The sequence below is a fragment of the Hyla sarda genome, chromosome 5, assembly GCF_029499605.1.
Source record: "Hyla sarda isolate aHylSar1 chromosome 5, aHylSar1.hap1, whole genome shotgun sequence".
In the NCBI taxonomy this organism is placed as follows: domain Eukaryota; kingdom Metazoa; phylum Chordata; class Amphibia; order Anura; family Hylidae; genus Hyla; species Hyla sarda.
Window position 1 is genome coordinate 32971043 of NC_079193.1, and position 26715 is coordinate 32997757.

Below are 26715 nucleotides of genomic sequence, written 5' to 3' on the forward strand. Positions count from 1 at the left end.
TGGCCCCATCACCGGTCTTCGTCCTGATGCCGGGGCAGAATATGTCACACTACCGCTCAGTCTATCACTGGCTGAGGCAGGACAACGCTGTGGCCGGTGACTCTCTGACCACAGACAACCAGGAAGATTATTGCTGCAGAGGTCAGGTGAGTTAACGGTGGCATCGGGGGAGAGGCGGCGGGTACGTACACTTAATTTTTTTTTTCTTTTTTTTTTTAAATGCCGGCAGCCTGGAGATATGTATTACCCCAGAGTACTCCTTTAAAGAACACACCCAGACACATTTTCATTCATGCCAATGGAACAGTTTTGTCTATTGTTGTCTATGGCTATGGTACCTGCAGTAGATCATATATTTAAATGCACTTAAAAAACAGCTTGGGTAAGATGGCTGCCCCCATAATAATGTACAAAAAAATAATAATATAAGCAGGAAAAAAATTATATAAACAGGATAGAAATAATCATAACCTATGTCAGTATCTGACTCTAATTGGTAAAAAAAACAAAGTGGAATGTGGAATTTCCGCAGCGTAAAATCTGCAAGTGGATTATGTTGCTACTCATTGACTTCAATAGGTAGTAACATAATCTGCTTGCGGAATTCAGCAGAAAATCCACAAGCAGGATTTGGGCTGCAGAAGACTTGACAGCCAATTATTTATGTGCAAACCTACCTTTTAAAGGGGTCCTCCAGTGGAAACTTTTTTTTTTTTTTTTTTTTTTTTTTTTTTTTTAAATCAACTGGTGCCAGAAAGTTAAACAAATTTGTAAATTACTTCAATTTAAAAAGCTTAATCTTATCAGCTGCTGTATGCTCTAAAGGAAGTTGAGTTGTTCTTTCCTGTCTGACCACAATGCTCTCTGCTGACACCTCTGTCCATATCAGGAACTGTCCATATCAGGAACTGTCCAGAGCAGGAGCAAATCCCTATAAAATACCTATCCTACTCTTGACATTTTCTGACATGGACAGAGGTGGCAGCAGAGAGCACTGTGGTCAGACTGGAAAGAACTACACAACTTCTTCTGGAGCATACAGCAGCTAAGTACTGGAAGGATTAAGATTTTTTAATAGAAGTCATTTACAAATCTATTTAAAGGAAAACTGTCAGCTTGCTCCCCCCCCCGCACTAACCAGCGGCACTGGCTGGTAGTGCAAGGGACGCTGATCAGTTTGATGCCTACCGTGCCCGGATTCATCCCGCCATTCGGCCGAAATCTTCGCTTTTCTGTATATGCTAAATAGGTGCTAATTGGCACAGGCCGGGGTTACTGGCACACTGACGTTAGCGCCACTCGTCCGCAGCGCCGCCCAGCTCCTCAATATTCCTCCCTTCCCTCTCACTCTTCTCCCCACTCTGTAATGAAGAGGGAGGGGCGGAGGGAGGAATATTGAGGAGCTGGGCGGCGCTGAGCGTCAGTGTACCAGTAACCCCGCCTGTGCGAGTTAGCACCTAATTAGCATATACAGAAGATTTCAGCCGAACGGCGGGATGGATCCGGGCACGGTAAGCATCAAACTGATCACTTTCCCCCCACAACCAGCCACTAGCGCTGGTTGGTGCGAGGGGGAGCAAGCTGACAGTTTTCCTTTTAACTTTCTGGCACCAGTTAATTTGAAAACCTTTTTTTTTTCCGCTGGAGTACCCTCTTTTTAACTTTTTTCTTTCTATTTCCTTTAATGAGGTGGCCTTCCTGAGACAGCCGACTCTATACTGGATCCTGTATACACGTTTCATACAGCATTAAACACCTGCAAAATATTAGAAAAGTTTTGTCCGGAAACTTCTTAGTTTATGCACAGCTTAACGTCCCAGGAAACTGTCAGTATAGTATCATGTCCCCCCCCCCCCTTGATAGCACATGTGTATGGTGCCTTCTGAGATCAGTGATAGGCGTTCAGGTGAGCGGTGATGTATTTGGTTCTGCTGCTACCTGGACAGGCTATAATGGCGGCCATTTGTCAAAGCTCCTGACATTTTCAGATTCACGTTGTCTGTCATTTGTCATGTCTGATATGAACACGGCGCTATTCGCTTTAATGCAATATTCTACCTAAAAACAAATATAAAAATAAACACAGAAGAAACAGGTACCCGCACTCACCGCTTGGCTGCTGTAGCCCGACTGCTCCGGCTTGCATGGATGATCCGTTGCAACGGGTCTGACACCGGATCATCCATGCAAGCCCAAAGAGTCGAGCTACAGCAGCCAAGCGGTGAGTGCAGGTACCTGTTTCTTCTTGGTGTTTCGGTACTTTCAGACGAGCGTATTTTACGCCGCAGATCTGCCGCTGAAGGACCTCTGTATGCTGCCTTTACATGTGCCTGCTCTGTGCGGCAATACGCTGTTACGTGCAGACACACTGAAGCGATGTGCGAGTCACCGCGCATGCGCGGTTTACTTGCGCACACATCGCGGCCACTCCCCCTGCTCAATGAGCAAAGCCGAGAGCTGCCGCGATGTTAGAGTATACTGCGCCTGCGCGTGGCGACTCGCACATCGCAGTGTGTCTGCACGTAGTGGCGTATTGCCGCTCCGAGCAGGCACATGTAAAGGCAGCATACAGCGGTCCTTCAGCGGCGGATCTGCAGTGAAATACGCACCGAAAATCCGCTCGTCTGAACGTACCCTTAATTTGGAATATGACTTTGGGCTTTCTGGTTCCCAGCACCCTTGTACTCGCAGGCGGTAAGGACCCTGGTCTCCCGCAGGGACAGCATCCTATAGGCAGTGACCGGTCATATCTATCTAGGTCTCTGACCGCAATAGTGCCATCTTTATTCTTCTAGTAGTTGCAAATAAATATATAAAATTTGGTTTGTATAGGAACATATGTTCTTGTAATATCTGAATGTAGTGAAGTTGAATTTCTGATCTGTTGCCTTTTTGCTTTGTGTTTTATTTGAAAGCTGCGTGTCACCAGATGGGGCCAATGATTGATGAAAAGCTGGAAGACATTGACAGGTTGGTGTCTCGCCAGTTCACAGAAATCTAAGGGTATGTTCAGACTGCGTAATTTGGACGGAATCTCCGCTCGCAGATTCCATCTAGAACACTTCGGCAGTAGGACCATGCGGCTCTGCGCCGTCGCCATTGACGGCTATGCAGTGCTCGTGGATGTCCACATGAAGAATTAACATGTTCTTTCATTGCATGGATTAATTTCAACGGCTGAATTGTGTACGCTGCTGAAATTCCATGTGCGAACGCGTCCGCGGAAGATCCATTCACACTAATGTGTGAATTCAGACGCGCGATTCAGTGCAGGGAATTCCGCGCCGATTACGCAGTGTGAACATACCCATACATGAGTTTACATCAACCAACCATTATGAAACCCAAAAGGGATTAAAGGGGGGAACTGCCTGCTAGGGACGATGTTTCTTAGAAGGGTCCCCTGCAAATAAGATGTTCAGAGTCTCTTGCCAGTGACATGCCCAACACAGCATCAAGGTGTTTACTTTCCTTGTGGTGTCACTGCATGGAAATTAAAGTTTACCTATCATTACAAAAACTTTCGACATGTCAAAGTAAGTACATGTCAAAAGTTTTTATGGGTTGTGCGCTACTCTCTGTGTCTGTGAGCAGCAGGGCAGCCCCATAGACTTACGTTATGAGTCCACCCTAGTCACGTGGCAAATCACTCTACTGCAGTGTTTCCCAACCAGGGTGCCTCCAGCTGTTGGAAAACTGCAACTCCCAGCCAAAGGCTGTCCAGGCATGCTAGGAGTTGTAGTTTTGAAACAGCTGGAGGCACCCTGGTTGGGAAACACAGTTGTACTGATTGGCCAGGATCTGAACACTTGACCCCCCAACCCATAAACTTTTGATATGTGTCTATGACTTTATTATGTTTTTTGTGTTTTTATTTTTATTAGGACAGGAACACTTGAAGCTTTACATGGGTAATATTAAAACTAATGGGCCGTTCATGTAATGTAGAGTTGCACATTCTGCGGACCACACTGCAGCTCCAACATTTTGTGGCTCCAAGACTTTAGGCAGAAACCTGTCTATCTATGTGTCAATCACTACGGGCTCCTGTCAGCTCCATAGACTAGGAAAGGAGCAGCACTGTACATGCTGGACTTCCACCCCTTTCAAATAGCTGTGTTGGACGCCTGTTCTTGTGAACTGTGGGGGTCCCAGGGGTGGGAACTCAGCAAACAGACACTTATCTCCTATCCAGTGAATAGGTAATACATGTTCATTGTGGGACAGCCCCTTTAATTAAAACAAGTGCAAATGGTTGACGACAGAAATAACTGAGATCTCGGATGTTTAGTCCAGAGTTTCCTATCCAGGGTGCCCCCAGCTGTTGTAAAACCACAACTCTCTCCTATGCATCTGGCTGCCTGAGCATAGTGGGAGTTGCAGTTTTTCAACAGCTGTAAACAGTGGTTAAGCCTCTTGGATGCAACTGTCCATATTACTTGTAACAACTGAGTGGCCTTTCTCTGTCTTTCAATCGCCAGCCAATCGCTGTTAAACAAATGCAAATACCCGAATTTTTAAGGGGTACTCCGGTGGAATACAATTACTGGTTCCCGAGTTATACAGATTTGTAAATTATTTTATTAAAAAATCTTAACCTTTCCAGTACTTATCAGCTGCTGTATACTACAGAGGAAGTTGTGTAGTTCTTTCCAGTCTGACCACAGTGCTCTCTGCTGCCACCTCTGTCATGTCAGGAACTGTCCAGAGCAGGAGCAAATCCCCATAGCAAACCTATCCTGCTCTGGATAGTTCCTGACTTGGACAGAGGTGGCAGCTGAGAGCACTGTGGACATACTGGAATGAACTACACAACTTCCTTAGAGCATTCAGCAGCTAAGTACTTGAAGGATTAAGATTTTTTATTTTTTTTTTTATTTTTTTTTACGGATGTCATTTACAAATCTGTTAACTTTCTGGCACCAGTTGATTTGAAAATTTCCCACCGGAGTACCCCTTTAATTTTAGGTATTTTTTGCATTACTTTCTCCAAAAATGTTCCCTAAATGGTGATGAAGTCTTATATAGGGCCAAATTAACGTAGTGTGTGGAGTGCAAAAATCATACCAATAACACCAATAGGAAGCAGGCCAAACAAAGCAACAGTGCAAATCATATCTGTATTAATGCTCGTCCCGCTTTCTCAGCCTGACATGATGCAGGTGACCATAGCTGGCTGAAGACATCTTAGGTGAGTATGGCGGATTTTGGTCAGTATGTCCAGTCTGACCTGGCTAAGGTCTCAAAATCAGTGGCTTTGGAGCGGTCTTCCCTGCGCACGAACCACAGGGAGTCCCGCTCAGTCTCTCCTGACCCCTACTCCCAGCGCTCTCTCAAGCGCCCTAAAGTAGTTTCGCCAGGCTTGTCTCCAGAGTCACGTGTTCGGGTTAGACATTCTTCCCGTAGGTCACGCTTCTGTTCACCAGCAGCTCACCTGGTTACCAACCCAGGTCCCCGACTCCTCGTTCTAGGTCTCACACACCCCAGTCTAAGGCTACCACCGCACGCTCCCACTCTCCAGGGGAAGAAGTGGATGACGGGTCAAAATCCACCTCGGATCATGAGGACCACTCTGTCGTGTCTGATATGGTGGACAGCTTGGTGTCAGCCGTCAGGGACACTTTTCATCTGGAGGACCCAAGAACTTCGGATCCTGATCCAGAAGTTTCCTTTCGCTGCTCTCGTCGTTCCCCCAAGGCCTTCAGTTCTCATGCTGAATTTGACGCCTTACTGGATGCGGCTTGGAAGCATCCGGACAAATGTTTCCAGAGAACCAAGAAGATTCAAGCTCAATTCCCCTTTCCTCCGGATCTGGTTTCCATGTGGATAGCACCACCTGCAGTGGCTCCTCCAGTTTCTCGTCTGTCCAAATCTATGACCCTGCCTCTGGCAGACACAGCATCCTTTAAGGATCTGGAAGACAAGAAGATCAAGAACTTGTCAAAATTTGCCTTTGAAGCGGCAGGTTTGTCCTTTTTATCCACCTTCTCTTCCGCTTGGGTGTCCAAGGCAGTTTAGGTTTGGGCATCTCTGCTATAGCAGGGCATCCTGTCAGGTGCCCCTCGGGAGGACTTGGCAGACCTCGCTCGTCAACTCTCTCAGGCCAGGGACTTCCTCTGTTTGGCATCTTTGGAGTCAGCCCGATGTACAGCCTTTGCCTCAGGTTAGTTGGTTGCGATTCGTTGCTCAATATGGCTGAAGGCGTGGGATGCAGATGCTGCTTCGAAGAAATCTCCAACAGAGTTACCGTTCTCTGCTCTTTAGGAAACGCCTAGAGGAAATTATTTTTTTGTGTGAAGCTACTGGAGGTAAAAGTTCTCTGCTGCTGCAGAACAAATCTCGCCGCTCTGATTGCTGTCGGAAGGCGGCTTCCTTTTGGCCCTTTCGGTCCTTTGCATTGGGTTGCCCTCCCAAGCAAGTGCACTCCCAATCTCGGAAAGCCCCTTCTTTCAAGGCATGTCCTTCCTGAAAGTCGGGCAACCTTTCTGGCAATTTCACGGTCCGGTAACCATAAGCCTCTCTCCTCCTGAAGGGACTCCCCCACCTGTATCCTCTTCTCGGGTGAGAGGGCGTCTGTCACTTTTCTGGGACGTTTGGCTAGTGCAGGTTCAGGACTCCTGGGTCTGGGAAGTCATATCCGATGCTTACTGTATAGAATTCGCTTCCCTTCCCCGGGATTGTTTCTTGCGATCCTGCCCTCCTTGTTCCCCTTCTTTTGAGGCAGCCTTCCATGTTGCTTTAAGTACTCTCCTCGCTCAGGGAGTGATTGTGCCTGTTCCTCCAGGGGAGCATTTTTCGGGGTTTTACTTGACTCTTTGTCGTCCCCAAGAAAGAGGGCTCTGTCTGCCCCATTCTGGACCTCAAGCTACTCAACCGCCATTTGCGGCTACATCCTTTTCGCATGGAATCCCTCCACTCCGTGGTGGCGTCCATGGTTCAGGGGGAGTTTCTTTCTTCAGTGGATATCCGAGATGCCTGCACATCCCCATTTTCCCTCCCATCAACGTTTTCTCCTCTTCACTGTCCCTGCAGGTCACTTTCAGTTTGTTACTCTTCCTTTTGGCCAAGCTACGGCCCTCAGGGTTTTCACCAAAGTCATGGCGGTGGTGATTGCCATCGTTCGGGCCTGGGGATCATGGTCCTCACTTAGCTTACCTTTTTGATCAAAGCACCGTCCTGGTCATTTCACGGTACAGACTGTCCGCCTTCGGTTGGGTGGTCAACCAGGAAAAGTCCAACCTGTCTCCCTCCCAGTCTCTTGTCTTTCTGGGTCTCCTTTTTGACACGGCAACCGCTTGTGTTTGTCTTCCATTGGACAAGCAGCGCTCCCTGCAGGAGGGTGTCTCTAGTCTACGGCGCACCTCTCTTGTTCCAATTTGCTTCTGCATGGAGGTTTTGGGCCGGATGGTGGCGGTCATGGAGGCGGTCCCTTTCGCCCAGTTCCGCGATCGCCCTTTCCAGCTGTCCATCTTGACCCGATGGGACAAGTCGCCGTCTACTCTGGATCTCCAAATTCGGCAGTCTCTTCTGTGGTGGCACCACTTTCCCCTCCTCCAGGGGAGGTCGTTTCTTGCCCTCCACTGACAGGTGGTCACAACCGATGCAAGTCACCAGGGTTGGGGAGGTGTGTTTCAGGACCTAACGGTCCCGCGTCGCTGGTCCCCTCAGGACGCTCCCCTTCTCATCAATTTTCTGGAGCTTTGTGCCATCTTTCTTTGCCTCCTCCACTGGGAGATCCTCCTACAGGGTCATCCAGTTCGTATGCAATCGGACAACGCCACGGCTGTGGCATATATCGAATGCCAGGGCAGCAGTCGCTCAGTGAAAGAGGAGGTCTCTAGTCTCTGCCCAGAGCAGAATCTTGGAGTTCCCACCCTCTCCGTGAGCCACATTCCTGGTGTGGAGAGTTGGGGAGCGGACTTTCTAAGCCGCTCCTCCGCGGATCCGGGGGGGGGAGTGGTCTCTCCATCCGGAGGCATTTGCGCAGAGCTGCGATCTTTGGGGGACCCCATATGTGGATATTGTTGCGTCTAGCCACAACAGAAAAGTTCCTTGCTTTGTCGCGAAGTCGCGAGACCCTCTGGTGGTGGACACACTTGTTATCCCATGGTCATCCTTCAGTCTTCCTTAACTTTCCGCCTCTCCCTCTCCTGTCCAGGGTTCTGAGGAACCTCAAGTCAGAGGGCATTCACGCCATTCTGGTGGCTCCAGACTGGCCCAGGCGCGTGATACTCCAACGTAATTCGGCTGGTCGGCGATGTACCACTCCATCTTCCAGTTCGCCCTGATCTGCTCTCCAAGGGTCCTCTCTACCACCCCAGTTTACTGTCGCTGCATTTGACGGTGTGGCGATTGAAACTGCGTTTTTTAGAGCTCTTGGGGGGGGTTTCTTCCAGGGTGATTCGCACCATGCTTTGGGCTCGGAAGCCTTCCTCTGCTCGGATTTACCACCGCACATGGCGGGCTTATTTTCGGTGGTGTTAGACTCATCAGGACAAGGTGGGTTTTTTGCCTCCCTCCTTCTTGCCCAAGGTGGTTTCCCCCTTTCACGTGAATGAGGAGATTGTTCTTCCTTTATTTTGTCCGGCTCCATCCAATGCTAAGGAGCGTTCCCTACGTAGTCTGGACGTTGTTTGAGCTATTTCTGAATTGTACCGTCGTAAAGGGAAGGTCCCACCTTTTCAGGTGACTGTTCATTCTAAGCGTTCCGTTGGGGCTTCTTGGGCGCAACGCAATAGGGCTTCGGCCTTGGAAGTCTGTAAGGCAGCCACCTGGTCCCTGCATACTTTCACTAAATTCTACCAGGTGCACACGTTTGTGTCAGCTGACGCTGGTTTGGGTCTCAAATTGTTGCAGGCAGCAGTGGCTCAGTCTTCTGCCTGATTCTGTTTTGGGTATTTTTCCCACCCCGGGGACTGCTTTGGTACATACCACGGTCTCGGTGTCCCCCAATGGAGCCGACCGAGAAAAGTAGATTTTAATTTTTTTTTATGCTTTACTGTAAAATCTCTTATTGGAGGATCCATTGGGGGACACAGCATCCACCCATTGTGTTTGTTGCTATGGTTTGTTTTTCTGTCCGAGGGGTTGTTGGTTTATTTTTATTTTTATTATTATTTTTTTTTTTTGGTCTGGTTTCCTTGGACACCTGCTGGTTTTTTTTCTGCTTTGGGACTAAACTGATTTGCTCAGGGTCAGTAGGCGGGGTATACCTGCCAGGGTGGGCAGACTTTCTTTTTGTATGCCTAGTGGCAGCAAGATATAGCCACAGTCTCGGTGTCCCCCAATGGATCCTCCGAGAAAGAGATTTTACAGTAAGTATAAAAAATCTACTTTTTTCAAACTGGTGCCAGAAAGTTAAACATACTTTGTAAATTACTTAAAAAAAAAAAAAAAAAAAAACTTAAAAATGTTAATCTTTCAAGTACTTATCAGCTGCTATATGCTCCACAGGAAGTTGTATAGTTAGTTTCTGTCTGACCACACTGCTCTCTGCTGCCACCTCTGTCCATGTCAGGAACTGTCCAGTTAGGAGCAAATCCCCATAACCTACCTCTCCTGCTCTGGACAGTTCCTGAAATTGACAGAGGTGTCAGCAGCTGATAAGTACTGGAAGGATTAAGATTGTTAAATAGAAGTAACTTCCAAATCTGTTTAACTTTCTGGCATCAGTTGATTTAAAAGCCATTTTTTTTTCCAGCGGAGTACCCTATTTAAATGTCATATATATGCATTTTATTTAATGTAATTTAATAAAGATATAATTAGCTGTCACTCTTTATGGCGTGCTCCCTAAATGGGATGCACATAATACGTATAAAAGAACAAGTTGTAGTTGAATGGGGGAAAAATATTTACAGCTGCTCGAAAACTGGGAGGCCAAAGACCAAAAAAGATGTGCACCCCTGTTGTAATGTATGGGACGTGCTGGTTGGGGCATCCTCCATAGAGCAGTGTTTTCCAAACAGTGTACCTCCGGCTGATGCTGAACTACAACTCCCAGCATGCTGGGAGTTGTAGTTCTGCAACAGCCGGAGGCACACTGTTTGAAAAACACTGCCGAAAAGATCCTGAGCAGAGAAATAAGAATGTACTATATACTATATATTATATATAATGTATGTATGAAAAAAAAAATATATATATATGTGTATGTAAATATTTTTATATATATATATATTATAATAAGTATTATTATTATTATTTATATTAATATTTATATTATTAATATTTATATAATTATATTTAAAATTATATTATACACATATATACACACACACACACACACAGTCGTGGCCGTAAATGCACCCCTGAAATTTTCTCACAGAAATGATTGCAGTAACACATGTTTTGCTATACACACGTTTATTCCCTTTGTGTGTATTGGAACTAAACCAAAAAAGGAGGGAAAATGCTAATTGAACATAATGTCACACGAAACTCCAAAAATTGGGACAAAATTATTGGCACCCTTTCAAAAGAGTTAAAAAATAAGATTGTTTCAAGCATGTGATGCTCCTTTAAACTCACCTGGGGCAAGTAACAGGTGTGGGCAGTATAAAAATCACATCTGAAAGCAGATAAAAAGGAGAGAAGTTCGCTTAGTCTTTGCATTGTGTGTCTGTGTGTGCTACACTAAGCATGGACAACAGAAAGAGGAGAAGAGAACTGTCTGAGGACTTGAGAACCAAAATCGTGGAAAAATATCAACAATCTCAAGGTTACAAGTCCATCTCCAGAGATCTAGATTTGCCATTGTCCACAGTGCGCAACATTATCAAGAAGTTTGCAACCCATGGCACTGTAGCTAATCTCCCTGGGTGTGGACGGAAGAGAAAAATTGATGAAAGGTGTCAACGTAGGATAGTCCGGATGTTGGATAAGCAGCTCCAAACAAGTTCCAAAGATAGTTTGCGCTGACACTGTTGCTTCCTGAGCCTGCAGGACAGCTTGAATATCTGTTGACATTTAAATGAAATGAAACGCTATGGCAGGAGACCCAGGAGGACCCCACTGCTGACACAGACACAGCAAGACTAAATTTTGCCAAAATGAAATGAGTAAGCCAAAATCCTTCTGAGAAAACATCTTGTGTACAGATGAGACCAAGATGGAGCTTTTTGGTAAAGCCCATCATTCTACTGTTTACCGAAAACGGAATGAGACCTACAAAGAAAATAAGACAGTACCTACAGTGAAATATGGTGGAGGGTCAATGATGTTTTGGGGTTGTTTTGCTGCCTCTGGCACTGGGTGCCTTGAATGTGTACAAGGCATCATGAAATCTGAGGATTACCAATAGATTTTGGGTCACACTGTACAGCCCAGTATCAGAAAGCTGGGTTTGCGTCTGAGATCTTGGGTCTTCCAGCAGGACAATGACCCCAAACATACGTCAAAAAGCACCAGAAATGGATGGCAACAAAGCGCTGGAGAGTTCTGAAGTGGCAGCAATGAGTCCAGATCTAAATCCCATTGATCGCCTGTGGAGAGATTTTATAATTACTGTTGGGAAAAGGCGCCTTCCAATAAGAGAGACCTGGAGCAGTTTGCAGAGGAAGAGTGGTCCAACATTCCGGCTGAGAGGTGTAAGAAGCTTATTGATGGTTATAGGAAGCGACTGATTTCAGTTATTTTTTCCAAAGGGTGTGCAACCAAATATTAAGTTAAGGGCGCCAATAATTTTGTCCAGCCCATTTTTGGAGTTTGGTGACATTATGTCCAATTTGCTTTTTTTTCCTCCCTTTTTTTTGGTTTAGTTCCAATACACACAAAGGGAATAAACATGTGTATAGCAAAACATGTGTTACTGCAATCCTTTTCTGTGAGAAATACTTCATTTTCTTGACAAATTTCAGGGGTGCCAACATTTATGGCCATGACTGTGTGTGTGTATATAGATTTATATTCCTGCAGAAACTTTACTTCTTGTGACCGACTATCTTTGCTTTGCAGGAAACACTCAGAACTTTCAGAGTTAAATGTTAGTGTTATGGAAGCGCTCTCTTTATATACTAAGTTAATGAATGAAGACCCCATGTACTCCATGTATGCAAAGATGCAAAACCAGCAGTACTACATGCCACCAGCAGGGGCCCCTCCACAGCAGGTAATATAATACATAGGGGGTATATGTTTATAGCTTGTCCTACAGGAAGTGACTAGTCAGCATCTTCTAATGCTTTTGTTTATCGTCTATTTTATTTCCCTTTCTCCATTTTTTTAGACGTATCAAGGACCACATCCGAACGCCACGTATCTTGTCAGCGGGAATACGCAGATGGGCCCCATACAGACTTACCCAGTCCCTCCAGAACAGCTTCAGTCTCTAAGCCAGACAGCAGCGCCACTTCCTACAGCCTCTGAACTTCCCAGCCAGTCACCTCAAGCTTCCTATAAGTAATGTGAATATTTTATTTTTTTACTTTAAAGAGCATGTGAGCGATTGTATTCACCCGCATCAGACCCTTCCACGGTGTAGGTTGTGAGCTTCCTTACTTACATACACATGGGGAGATGTACACAACTATTGCAGAATAAACATTATAGTAGTTAATAGCAGCCAGATTAAAGGGGTTATCCAGGAATCAAAAAACAGATGATTTCTTTCAAAGACCGCTCCCTGTCTGTCTCCACTTTGGATGTCGTATTACAACTTTGCTCCATTCACTACAATATAAAAACCAAATTTCCTCCAACGTGATGACGGAATTCAGGGCGCTGGACACAGACAAGAGGGATCTCAAGTTTAATCGCCCATGATGCAACGCGTTTCACAGTAAGACTTCTTCATCAGTCTGAAGACTGCTTCATCAGACTGATGAAGCAGTCTTACTGTGAAACGCGTTGCATCATGGGTGATTAAACTTGAGATCCCTCTTGTCTGTGTGTCCAGCGCCCTGAATTCCATAATCACGTTGGAGAAAATTTGGTTTTATATTTGAGGTTGGACGTGGAGCGGCTGCAGGCGCCTAAAAACCACTACTCTTTTCCATAGTTACACTTGGATTGTAACTTTATGTGGTAAGCACCACTTTTGTTATACCAATCCTGTTTTTAACGGTATCGTGCTACAGAGCGCTGTCTGTGTCTTGTTTTAGTTTACCATTTACTACAATGGAACTGAGCTGCAGAACCACACCCAACCTGGAGACAGACAGGGAGCGGTCTTTGGAAGAAATTAGCTCTGTTTTTTTAAATCCTGGATAACCCCTTTAAGAATATACCATGGTCTGTACAATGTTTAGGTAGTAGTTATGTGTCACAGTAACTTCCACATGATGCCAGGACCCAATCACACTGCCCCCGCTATCATGTCTTTTTCCTATCCTGGTGCCATCTCTTCTTCATTCACCCGGCCATCTACATAATGTACAAGGAATAATGATCCGTCAGACCAGGCCGCCCTGTTCCATTGCTCCTTGCTCCAGTTCTGATTCTCACACGCTGTAGATTCTTCCGGTGGTGGACAGGTCAGCGTCAGCGCTCTTAGTGGTCTGTGGCTTACAGTCCCAAATACAGCAAGCTGCTTACCTCTTTTAAATGATGACTATTAGAAACTTTTCAGCAGTTTGCTCTACAGCAGCTCATCTGTAGGATCGGACCTGATAGGCTAGACTTTACAAACACACGCTCCAATGACCCAGTCATCTAAAGATCACCATTTCGACCTTGCTAAGTCTTGACTAGAGATGAGCGAACTTACAGTAAATTTGATTCGTCACGAACTTCTCTGCTCGGCAGTTGATGACTTATCCTGCATAAATTAGTTCAGCTTTCAGGTGCTCCGGTGGGCTGGAAAAGGTGGATACAGTCCTAGGAAAGAGTCTCCTAGTACTGTATCCACCTTTTCCAGCCCACGGGAGCACCTGAAAGCTGAACTAATTTATGCAGGAAAAGTCATTAACTGCCGAGCCGAGAAGTTCGTGACGAATCAAATTTACTGTAAGTTCGCTCATCTCTAGTCTTGACCAATATATTGCGTCCCCGACAGGCACAATTGTCACGAAGATAAAAATTTTCATTCGTTTTTTTTTCTCTCTCATTAAAGGGGTACTCCGCTACTCAGCGTTTGGAACAAACTGTTTTGAACACTGGACACGGCGCCGGGAGCTCGTGACGCCATAGCCCCACCCTCGTGACGTCATAGCCCCGCCCTCGTGACTCCATAGCCCCGCCCTCGTGACGTCACATGGCCCCCTCAATGCAAGTCTATGGGAGGGGGCGTGACAGCGTCACGCCCCCTCCCTTAGACTTGCATTGAGGGGGCGGGCATGATGTCCTGAGGGGGCGGGGCTATGATGTCACGAGCTCCCAGCATTCGGAACAGTTTGGTCCAAACGTTGAGCAGCAGAGTACCCCTTTAACATTTGCTAACCCACATCAAGTCTACGGGAGGGGGCGCTGTCATGCCCCCTCCCATAGACTTGCATTGAGGGGGCGGGTCGTGACGTTATGAGGGACTGGGCTGTTACGGAACAAGCTCCCGACTCCAGCGTTCGGAACAGTTTGTTCCAAACGTTGAGCAGCGGAGTACCCCTTTAAAAACTGTTTAGAAGCAGATTTTTATGAATTTTATGAAAGAATATCTTTATACAAAATATACAGTACAAAGTGAAATTGGCATATGATTTTTATTTTTCATTTTATTTAAGTGAGTGGAAGGGTCCCATAATACCACTGACTATATAGGGGACTGTAGATCTGTACCGGGACTGTTAAGCCACTGTCCTGATTCCTGAATAGTTTCTATAGGTGCAAAACATGTGGTAGTCACAGACAGTATTTATCCATTTCCTACGAACCAGCATGGATTCCGTCCTCCAGATAAGTGATAGAATAATGCTTAGAATGTAAGTGCAGAGGAAGCTCTGGAGAAGACACCTAGATCCTCTCCGCAGGCTGAACTATGGATATAGGGCTCTTATAAGAAACAGTATAATGGCTTTAATAAAATAACAACATAATAAAGGGGTACTTTCATCTTAGAGTGGTGGCATAGTGCTAAGGCAGTGGCCTTCAAACTGTGGCCCTCCAGAGGTTGCAGAACTACAATTCCCAGCATGCCCGGACAGCCGTTGGCTGTCCGGGCATGCTGGGAGTTGTAGTTTAGCAACATCTGGAGGGCCACAGTTTGAAGACCGCTGTGTTTTAGGTTTGTAATCACTCTTATTATTGACGGGGACCCCCACAAATCCTGCAGTACAAGAGAGGTGCTCGCATCATGCACGGCAGGTAATAGCGGACATCAGCGATCGCGCTCATGTCCACAATTATCCCCTTAGATGCCGTGATCAATACAGATCACAGCATCTGCGGCAGTGCGAGCGTTTGGATGATCGGTAAATTTAAATAGCCCCTTTTTTCACATTTTATCCAAAAAAGCATTAAAAAAAATAAAAAAATAATAATAATAAATCTATTTGGTATCGCCATGTGCGTAAATGTCGGCACTATCAAAATATAATGGTAATTAAAAAAATAATAAAATGGAATTTGTCTAAAAAGTTAAATGTGCGCAAAAGTGGTACCGATAAAAACTACAGATCAAGGCACAAAAAATGATCCTTCATACAGCCCTGTATACGAAAAGTGAGTTATAGATGGTGAGAGTAGAGGGATTTTAAACATACTTATTTTGTGAAAAAAGTTTTTTTTTAAATTATTATTTTTTTTTTTTTAAAGCAGTCCAATAATAGAAAAGCATATAAGATAAGACGGGTATCATTTAAATCATATTGACCCACAGAGTAAAGAAAACGTCTCATTTTACCCTAAAGTGTACAGCAAGAAAAGGAAATTTTATAAAATTGTGGTTTTCTTTTTTTCAATTTCCCCACACAAATATTTTTCTCGGTCGGCTCCATTGGGGGACACAGGAACCGTGGGTATAACTTGCTGACACTAGGCATTAAAGGGGTACTCTGGTGAAAAACTTATTTTTTATTTTTATTTTTTTTAAATCAACTGGTGCCAGAAAGTTAGAGATTTGTAAATGACTTCTATTAAAAAATCTTAATCCTTTCTGTACTTATTAGCTGCTGAATACTACAGCGGAAATTTTCTCTCTCTCTCTCTCTCTCTCTCTCTCTCTCTCTTTCCTCTTTCCTCTTTCCTCTTTCCTCTTTCCTCTTTCCTCTTTCCTCTTTCCTCATCTGCCATATAAGATCAAGGGAAATCTTACAGCTTCGTGCAGTTGAGGGGTTTCTCTAGTCTGATGTATTTTTACCTACGTTAAAACATTGTAACAAATCAGGACTGTAGAGACTTGTGCCCCTGATCCATTTACCTCACACTTACACATTGTAGCATCTTGCAGCTGTTTATGAAGCACTTGGGTCGGGTCCATTTACACTGCGCAATTTTGGCAGCTGAACTACTCCGCTCGGAGATTCTGGTGCAGCAGCCTCCTATTGTTTTCAATGGGATTCTTTTGCGCCATGCACACTGCACAATTTCCACAGTGGAAAATTCCACTGCGAAAATTTAAATTCCAGCCTCCACCAAAAGAATAGACATTAGTTATTCTTTTGGTGGCATTCTGCGCCAGGTGCACTGCTGTCAATGGGTGTGCCGCATGTCCGTGCAGTCTGCCGCTGCAAGGGGATATCCGCTTGGAATTTCGGATTGTTCCAGACCTTAAATTTTTACAGGAAGATTTTGACATGAGAAATTGTAACTTTACTGTTCATTACTTTTATGAACTTATATTACTTGTTATAATTCTGGGAAACAAATCCAAAATGAAACCCTTTTTCCCCCCCCCCCCCGTCATTGTCTTTTAGGTCCGCAGTTGTCGGATCTGCTCCAGGAAGTACGTATGTCGGCCCAGCTCCAGGATACACGCCAAATCCTTCCGCTGCCATAGACCTCTCTATTTATCAAACTGGTACGAACGTGTCCCAAGTCCCACACTATGCGCTCCCCTCCACAACCCTCTCACCATCCTCAGCCAGCCAAGATCAACCACAGAGCTACTCTCAGAAGGCTCTTCTATAAGTCTCAGAAGCCTGGACTTGTCTATCTTAGCTGTAGCACCTATATACTATCTGTAATGTGACCACCCCCACTACGAAACCTTGCCTTTTAATTTCACTACTAGCAAACCGTACGGTAAGCAGAGGTTTAGGTTCCACTGGTCTTTATCCAATTTAACCCTTGTATAATACACTACATAGAGAGAATCTCATAGACGCTGCTGCTCGAGTCCGGCCTTTGGCAGACATTTCCGAAGTTCTCGTTGCATATATACGTGATGGGGTAACTAGTGACGTCAAGGTGTTTTTATCATGGTGGCACATAATGGTGTTATGGTCCTTTTTACTAGAACATTGTCTTGTACATTATATCCACATAGGGACCATGTGTATCATCAGCGGTCCTCCTTTTTACTTTTTCATCATCTGTAAGAATTTGACCGCAGTGGATAAGTGAGATCCTTAATCTGGTTATTGATTACTTTTGCCTGTGCTCTCAACCATTCTATGTCTTGGACCATTGAGTAAGTAGTTACATGCACCTATCAAGGGAGTGGATCCAGTACCACGGTGAAGGTCCAGGTTTTGTGTTTAGTGATACATGGCTGAGCCCAATAATTTTTGAGTCATTGTCCTCCTAAAAAGCCTATTGAGAATTTATATAGGCTTCATGTGTGATGGTTAACCAGCTTCTCTCTGCTGCTTAAGACCTCAGATAAGCAGAGTTACAACCATTCTGGGGACCACATTGTTGTTCACTGAAATTTCTAGAAACAGATTTTTTTTTTTTTCTGGGATAACTGAATGACTATATATATATCTCTATATCTCATCAAAAGGGATGGTCAGGAGCTTGAGAAGATGTGGAAAATGTTATGGTGGCTTTATGTTAATGACACTAAGTGATTGACACCGTGTCACAATCTCTGAATGCAGAACTCCTGTCTCTCCCCTTCTCATCTGTTTGCTTGGGTCGAGACCAGTGATGTGAAGAGGGGAGCTCGCATTAATGCTAATTAGATTTATGACTCCTTAGATAAGGCAGCAGGGAGCCCGTTCTGATGCACACTACTGATACCCTTTATCTAATCACTCTAAGCTCCCCCTTCACATCTTTGGTCTCGTCTTGAGCAGACAGAAAGGAATCGGGAAGCAGACTTGCTTTTTAGAGTGTGCGATGTCACAGCTACAAGGGAGAGGGCGCAGCTCATATGGCAGATTTCTGCACTATGGCTGCCTAAATCCTCTTCTTCTTCTTTTTGAGAATGGAGGGGAGTGCCATTTTGTGCCTGTTGTTGTTTTGACAGGAAGAATAGTTCATCATACTGTACTATTCTTCCCGTCAAAATTAACAGAGCCTGCAACGCAGATATAAGCATAGCTTTAGTCATATCTTTTCTGAGACGAGTGACCTACTGAGCTACCATATCTGCACCAACAACTATTAAAGGGTTACTCCGCTCCCCAGCATCCGGAACATTGAGTTCCTAACGCTGTGTGCGGGTTTCCGTGTGCACGCCCGCCCCCTTGTGACGTCACGGCCTGCCCTCTCAATGAAAGTCTATGGGAAGGGGGCGCGACTGCGCCCCCTTCCCATAGACTTTCATTGAGAGGGCAGGCCGTGACTTGTAAGGGGGGCGGGCGTGTACACGGAAACCCGCACACAGCGTTAGGAACTCAATGTTCCGGATGCTGGGGAGCGGAGTAACCCTTTAAAAGCTGAGTGACAGCTGTAAGCGGGTGAGCTAGTTGTATTGGTTATCACTCTACTTACCCAGAAACGGATCCAACCTAGAAACAGGATAAGGTTTTAAAAGTTGATTTTACTAAAACATGAACACTTCAAGGACTTAAAGGGAATCTGTCACCATGAAAATGCTATCTAATCTATCGGCATCCTGTTATAGAGCAGGAGCAGCTGAGCTATATATATATATATATATATATATATATATATATATATATATATATATATATATATATATATATATATATATATATATAAAATATATATATATAATGTGTATTTGTGGAGAAAAAGATTCAACATAACTTGTAACTTTATTGATTAAATACTCTGCACTTTCTATTCTTAGGAGTCCAGTGGACAGTGTCACAATGATAGGACCGCCCACTAGACTCCTAAACATGGAGAGATCACAGATTTCCATCAAGAATTTACAGGTTAAACTGAATCTTTTCCCCACATAGATAAATATCAATCTATTTAGCTCTTCCTGCTCTATAACCTGATGCCAATAGATTGGATAGTATTTTTTTTTTTTTTTTTTTTTAATGACCGGTCCCCTTTAAGTTCTGTGATTTTATTATTTTTATATATATTTTTTTTTATTTAAATTTTATTGCTTTTAAGTCATCTGGGATTAGAATAAAGCATTTGACTGGGCCTTAGTCACATGAATAGGGCTGAGCTGCAATACCAAACACAGCACATGGGCAAGAGTGGCGCTGTTGGTAAGCAGAATAAAAGTGAAATCTTGTTTAGTTTAACCTCTTGAGTTCACTACTCTGTGTAACACATCTTGAGACAAACAAAAAAAAAAAAATTCTCAATAAAACTTATTCTTAGGAACTACGTAACAAGTGTTTTACGCCAAAGAAAAATCAGGTAAAAATGAAATCCTGTTAGATCACAACATGGCGGGTGTTTGTGTTAATTTTTTTTATTTTTAAATCTATTTAAAAAAAAGGGATAATTAAAAATATATCCAGAATCTCAAAGACCAATAACTCATGTTGTTTTTTTTTTATTTTTATTTTTTGTTTGTTTTTTTTTCTTTAGTTTTTTTTTTTACAGCTACACTTGTAGATAAATACAATACACTTGTATAGAAATGTTTAATGTAGTAAATAAGTTATTTCTTTACTCGGGTAACTTATCTGAATTCTTATGTTTTGTGTCTTTATTACGTTATCATCTCTATTACTTAGAATTTGTCTGTGCATTATAAACGTATTTCAGTATCCTGTATAGCTTCATTTGCTCCTATGTTTATTTTTTTAATTTTAAGAGGTTTTCTAGTGCTGAAGAATAAGATTTATTGATTCTAGGACAGTGTTTCCCAACCAGGGTGCCTCCAGCTGTTGCTAAACTACAACTCTCAGCACGCCCGGAAGGCCTTTGGCTCCCTGTATATAAGTTTATGAATACAGTCTATCTATGGACCTAATAGCACAGATGTGGCTGAAGATCTGAACTTTAGGGGGTCCAATCGATAAGGATCACACTAGAGATGAGCGCACTTGCAGTAAATTCGATTCTTCACGAACTTCTCGGATCGGCAGTTGATGACTTATCCTGCACAAATTAGTTCAGCTTTCAGGTGCTCCCGTGGGCTGGAAAAGGTGGATACATTCCTAGGAAAGAGTCTCCTATCCACCTTTTCCAGCCCACTAGAGCACCGAAAAGCTGAACTAATTTATGCAGGAAAAGTCAGCGACCGCCGAGCCGAGAAGTTCGTGACGAATCGAATTTACTGTAAGTTCGCTCATCTCTACATATTACAAGTAAAGGAAACCTTTAACCCCTGTAATGTCCCGTGACATTTAACCCCTTGTCATCTCTTGTGATTTATAGTGAAATTAGATCAGTATTACTTTACACTGCCACTTCTTACTTTTTTTTTTTTTTTTTTTTGGGGAGAAAAATATCCCTGATGTGGGTAAGAAAAATGTTAAAGGGGTACTCTGCTGCTCAGCGTTTGGAACAAACTGTTCCGAACGCTGGGAACGTGTGTCATCATAGCCCCACCCCTTCATGATGTCACGGCACGCCCACTCAATGCAAGTCTATGGGAGGGGTCGTGACGTTGTCACGCCCCCTCCCATAGACTTGCATTGAGGGGGTGTGATGTCATGAGGGGGCGAGGCTATGACGTCACGAGCTCCCGGCTCCAGCGTTCGGAACACTTTGTTCCAAATGCTGAGCAGCGGAGTACCCCTTTAAGTGGTTATTTTAGATTTTTTTTATTTTTTTTTTTTCATTCTTATATTTGGGAGGGGGCTTCACTTTACTTGTCGAATTTAATAGCAGATTAAAATCTACGAATGATGTATTTTAGTGTGTAAAACTGGACTTTTCTTTTGCATAAACCAAAACACTAGGAATAATTGCAGAGCCGTCTCTCGGGTGCTGCATGTATAAATATTCAGATGAGAGTAGCTTTACTGGACACTAACTCCCAACCTCCCAATTCTGCCTGGCTCATGAACAGTTTATTTGCTGGTCATAGTTTCACGTAATGTGGGTGCGCGGCCAATGACTTAAAATTATAGAGTTGTGTGTGTGCAGCTTTTTTTGTTTGTTTTTATCTTTTTACGCTAGTGTTTCCCAACCAGTGTGTCTGCAGCAGTTTAAGTTGACATAGCAGAAGCAGCAGCACTTTCTTGCACTAATCCATACGTGATCTAGGTTTAGAGCATGTGTGATGTGATATTGCATCCCAGCATGTTTCTGTAGCCATGTATCCTCACAGTACTCTTTACTGCTCATGCTTTGCATTGACCCTTGTTTGTAGATGGAAGGAACTATATAGTGATCCAGCTAATAACACCCTGTGTTGCTCAATCCAGGAATATTGCAATCCTTTGGCTTGCCAACAGTTCTTTGACTTTATAAAACCTCTTACCGTAAGTCCAAGCTTCTCTACAAGCCAAATTTTCTTTTGGTAATTTTTCCCTTAACCCCTTAAGGACCAGGCCGTTTTACACCTTAGGACCAAAGCGTTTTTTGCACATCTGACAACTGTCACTTTAAACATTAATAACTCTGGAATGCTTTTAGTTATCATTTGTTTCCGAGATTGTTTTTTCGTGACATATTCTACTTTAACTTAGTGGTAAAATTTTGTGGTAACTTGCATCCTTTCTTGGTGAAAAATCCCCAAATTTGATGAAAAATTTGAAAATTTTGCATTTTTCAAACTTTGAAGCTCTCTGCTTGTAAGGAAAATGGATATTCCAAATAATAAAATTTTTGATTCACATATACAATATGTCTACTTTATGTTTGCATCATAAAATTGACGTGTTTTTACTTTTGGAAGACACCAGAGGGCTTCAAAGTTCAGCAGCAATTTTTCACAAAATTTTCACTCACTATTTTTCAGGGACCAGTTCAGGTTTGAAGTGGATTTGAAGGGTCTTCATCTTAGAAATTCCCCACACATGACCCCATTATAAAAACTGCACCCCACAAAGTATTCAAAATGACATTCAGTCAGCGTTTTAACCCTTTAGGTGTTTCACAGGAATAGCAGCAAAGTGAAGGAGAAAATTCACAATCTTCATTTTTTACACTCGCATGTTCTTGTAGACCCAATTTTTAAATTTTTGCAAGGGGTAAAAAGGAGAAAAATGTTATTTGTAGCCCAATTTCTCTTGAGTAAGGACATACCTCATATGTCCATGTAAAGTGTTCGACGGGCGCAGTAGAGGGCTCAGAAGCGAAGGAGCGACAAGGGGATTTTGGAGAGTACGTTTTTCTGAAATGGTTTTTGGGGGGCATGTTTCATTTAGGAAGCCCCTAGTGCCAGAACAGGAACGTAACAAGGAATTAAGTGAGCCTTAATACCCCACAGGTGTTTCACGACTTTTGCATATGTAAAAAAAAAAAATTTTTTTTTCACTAAAATGTGTTTCCCTCCAAATTTCACATTTTTGCAAGGGTTAATAGCAGAAAATACACCCCAAAATTTGTAATCCCATCTCTTTTGAGTATTGAGGTACCCCATAAGTTGACCTGAAGTGCACTACGGGCGAACTACAATGCTCAGAAGAGGAGTCATATTTGGCTTTTTGAGAGCAAATTTAGGAAGCCCCTATGGTGCCAGGACAGCAAAAAAAAAAAAAACACATGGCATACCATTTTGGAAACTAGACCCCTTGAGGAACGTAACAAGGAATAAAGTGAGCCTTAATACCCCACAGGGGTTTCACGACTTTTGCATATGTAAAAAAAAAAAAAAAAGAATTTCACTAAAATGTGTGCTTCCCCCCCCCAAATTTCACATTTTTGCAAGGGTTAATAGCAGAAAAGACCCCCCCCAAAATTTGTAACCCCATCTCTTCTGAGTATAGAAATACCCCATGTGTGGACATAAAGTGCTCTGCTGGCGCACTACAATGCTCAGAAGAGAAGGAGCGCCATTGAGCTTTTGGGAAAAAAATTGTTTGGAATGGAAGTCAGGGGCCATGTGCGTTTACAAAGCCCCCCGTGGTGACAGAACAGTGGACCCTCCACATGTGCCCCTATTTTGGAAACTATACCCCTCACAGAATTTAATAAGGGGTGCAGTGAGCATTTACACCCCAGTGGCGTTTGATGGATCTTTGGAACAGTGGGCTGTGCAAATGAAAAATAAAATTTTTAATTTTCACGGACCAGTGTTCCAAAAATCTGTCAGACACCTGTGGGTCATAAATGCTCACTGTACCCCTTATTACATTACGTGAGGGGTGTAGTTTCCAAAATGGGATCACATGTGGGTATTTATTTTTTTGCATTTATGTCAGAACCGCTGTAAAATCAGCCACCCCTGTGCAAATCACCAATTTAGGCCTCAAATGTACATGGTGCACTCTCACTCCTGAGCCTTGTTGTGCGCCCGCAGAGCATTTTACGCCTACATATGGGGTATTTCTGTACTCAGGAGAAATTGCGTTACAAATTATGGGGGTCTTTTTCCTTTTAACGCTTGTGAAAATAAAGAGCAACACCAGCATGTTAGTGTAAATTTTTTAATTTTTTTACACTAACAAGCTGGTGTAGCCCCAACTTTTCCTTTTCATAAGGGGTAAAAGGAGAAAAAGCCCCCCCAAAATTTGTAGTGCATTTTCTCCCGAGTACAGAGATACCCCGTATGTGGCCCTAAACTGTTTTCTTGAAATACGACAGGGCTCTGAAGTGAGAGAGCACCATGCGCATTTGAGGACTAAATTAGGGATTGCATAGGGGTATTCTACGCCAGTGATTCCCAAAGAGGGTGCCTCCAGCTGTTGCTAAATTCCCAGCATGCCTGGACAGTCAGTGGCTGTCCGGAAATGCTGGGAGTTGTTGTTTTGCAACAGCTGGAGGCTCAGTTTTGGAAACACTGCCATACAATATGGTTTTCATTTTTATTGGGGGGAGGACAGTGTAAGGGGGTGTATATGTAGTGTTTTACCCTTTATTATGTGTTAGTGTAGTGTTTTTAGGGTACATTCGCACTGACGTGTTACAGTGAGTTTCCCGCTAGGAGTTTGAGCTGCGGCGAAAAATTTGCAGCAGCCCAAACTTGAAGCAGGAAACTTACTGTAAGCCTGCCCGTGTGAATGTACCCTGTACGTTCACATGGGGGGGCAAACCTCCAGCTGTTTCAAAAATACAACTCCCAGCATGTACTGACAGACCGTGCATGCTGGGAGTTGTAGTTTTGCAACTTCTGGAGACACACTGGTTGGAAAACCTTCAGTTAGGTTCTGTTACCTAACTCGGTATTTTCCAACCAGTGTGCCTCCAGCTGTTGCAAAACTACAACTCCCAGCATGTACTGATCGCCGACGGGCATGCTGGGAGATGTAGTTATGCAATAGCTGGAGGTACGCAACTACAACTCCCAGCATGCCGAGACAGCTGATTGCTGTTTGGACATGCTGGGATTTGCAGTTCTGCAACATCTGGAGGGCTACAGTTTTAGAGAACACTGCAAAGTAATCCCCAAACTGTGGTCCTCCAGCTGTTGCAAAACTACAATTCCCAGCATGCCCTGACAGCAAACAGTTGTTTGGGCATGCTGGGAGTTGTAGTTTTGCCAGATCTGGAGGGCTACAGTTTAGGAACCACTATATAGTGGTCTCAAACTGTAGCCCTCCAGCTGTTGCAAAACTACATATTCCAGCATGCCCAAACAGCTGTCTGGGCATGCTGGGAGTTATAGTTTTGCAACATCTGGAGGGCTACAGTTAGAGACCACTGTATAATGGTCTCAAACTGTACCCTCCAGATGTTGCTAGGCAACTCACCAGCTTCCGTCGGATCCAGCCGCACGTCATCGCCGCCCGCCGATCTCCGTCGCCCGCAGCCTCTGTCACCCGCCCGGATCGGTAAGTGGATCTTCGGCGCCGGTCCCCGTCGTTTCCCCGTCCTGCCCCGCCTATTGTGGGTGGGCAGGACGGGGAAAACTAAAGTTAACCCCCCCGCCCCCTATCTGCTATTGGTGGTCGCGTCTAGACCACCAATAGCAGGGATAGGAGGGGTGGCACCCGTGCCACCACACTCCTATCTCTTCAGGGGGATCCTGGGTGTCCTGATGACCCCCCCCCCTGGGCATTTGCACGGGATGCCTGCTGAATGATTTCAGCAGGCATCCCGCTCCGATCCCCGCCCGGCACACGGCGGGGACCAGAACTGCCCATGACGTAACTGTACGTCCTTGATCCTTAAGACCCAGGGTGTCGTAATGTTACGTCATGGGTCCTGTAGGGGTTAAAGTGGTAATCTAGCGGAAAACAAATTTTTTTTTTCAAATCAATTGGTGCCAGAAAGTTAAACAGATTTGTAAATTACTTCTATTTAAAAATCTTAACCCTTCCAGTACTTATCAGCTGCTGTATGCTCCACATGAAGTTCGTTTTTTAAAAAATTTCTTTTATGTCTGACCACAGTGCTCTCTGCTGACACCTCTGTCCATTTTAGGAACTGTCCAGAGCAGGATAGCTCTGCTATGGGGATTTGCTCCTACTCTGGACATTTCCTAAAATGGACAGAGGTGTCAGCAGAGAGCACTGTGGTCAGACAGAAAATAATCACTCAACTTCCTCTGGATCATAACAGCAACTGATAAGTACTGGAAGGATTAAGATTTTTTTTTTAATAGAAGTAATTTACAAATCTGTTTACGGTAACTTTCCTGCAACAGTTGATTTGAAGAAAAAAAGTTTTCCACCGGAGTACCCCTTTAAACTGAATAAAAAATTATTTTGGAATCTGTTCTCTATTTTTGGATCACTCTGCCACCAGTTGAAGCAATACAGTCTAACCAAAATAATGGCTGTTCATCATTGTGTTCTAAATGTGGCGAGGGGAATAAGCGACCGCTAGACTCTTCGAGTTCGCCCAACTTGTGTTCTTTTTTTGTTGTTGTTTTTTTAGTTCCTTTTGCTTATTTTTCCCCAAATTTTTTATTTTTGTGTCTGATTGACCAGCATGTCTGTACTCATAGCTGTATGTATAGACGTGGTCACCTGGAGTTCATACATAAGTATACCAGGGCTAAAGCACCGCTAGACAAGGTGAAATGTGTACAGTCCCAAAGGAACTACTCACCGACCATCTTGTGAACAATACTTGGTATTTCTCTTTTTTTATTTCGTTTCTTACGATTTCATCATAACCTAAAATATTCATACTTCAAGGTGAGATGTAAGAACTTGGTCAGATGGAGAAACGACCTGAGCCGTAACCTGCTGCACTATGTTTCAGGGGACCCCCTTAGTCAGCACTCACACATGACTACATTGTAATGAATGGAGCCTAGTTGTAATACTGCACACAACCTGAGGACTGGTGTGGTGCTGTTTTGGGAAGGAATGAGTCCTGCTTCTTAATTCCTGGATAACCCCTTAGGGTCTATTCACACGGCAGAATTTCCTATTGTGGAATTCTGTCTCAATTTAAAGCCCATAGACTTCTATGGGATTCCGCACTCCCATTCACACTTCTGAATTTCCGCAAGCGGAA

At 44.0% G+C, this 26715-nt stretch overlaps 1 protein-coding gene across 6 annotated transcripts in view; it reads left to right on the plus strand.

Moving 5' to 3' along the window:
* The window catches only part of STAM (signal transducing adaptor molecule), a 222722-nt gene that overhangs the window by 38922 nt on the left and 157085 nt on the right, over positions 1–26715 (plus strand). For 2 of the 6 annotated variants that reach the window (XM_056519188.1, XM_056519189.1), the window contains exons 11-14: positions 2916–2970; positions 11956–12109; positions 12227–12399; positions 16785–18474. In XM_056519188.1, coding sequence (XP_056375163.1) covers positions 2916–2970; positions 11956–12109; positions 12227–12399; positions 16785–16998 — 596 coding nt within the window. In that variant the 3' untranslated portion in view covers positions 16999–18474. Of the gene's footprint in view, positions 1–2915; positions 2971–11955; positions 12110–12226; positions 12405–16784; positions 18475–26715 lie in introns of those variants that run through there. The other 4 variants (XM_056519190.1, XM_056519191.1, XM_056519187.1 and 1 more) reach the window with 4 other exon arrangements.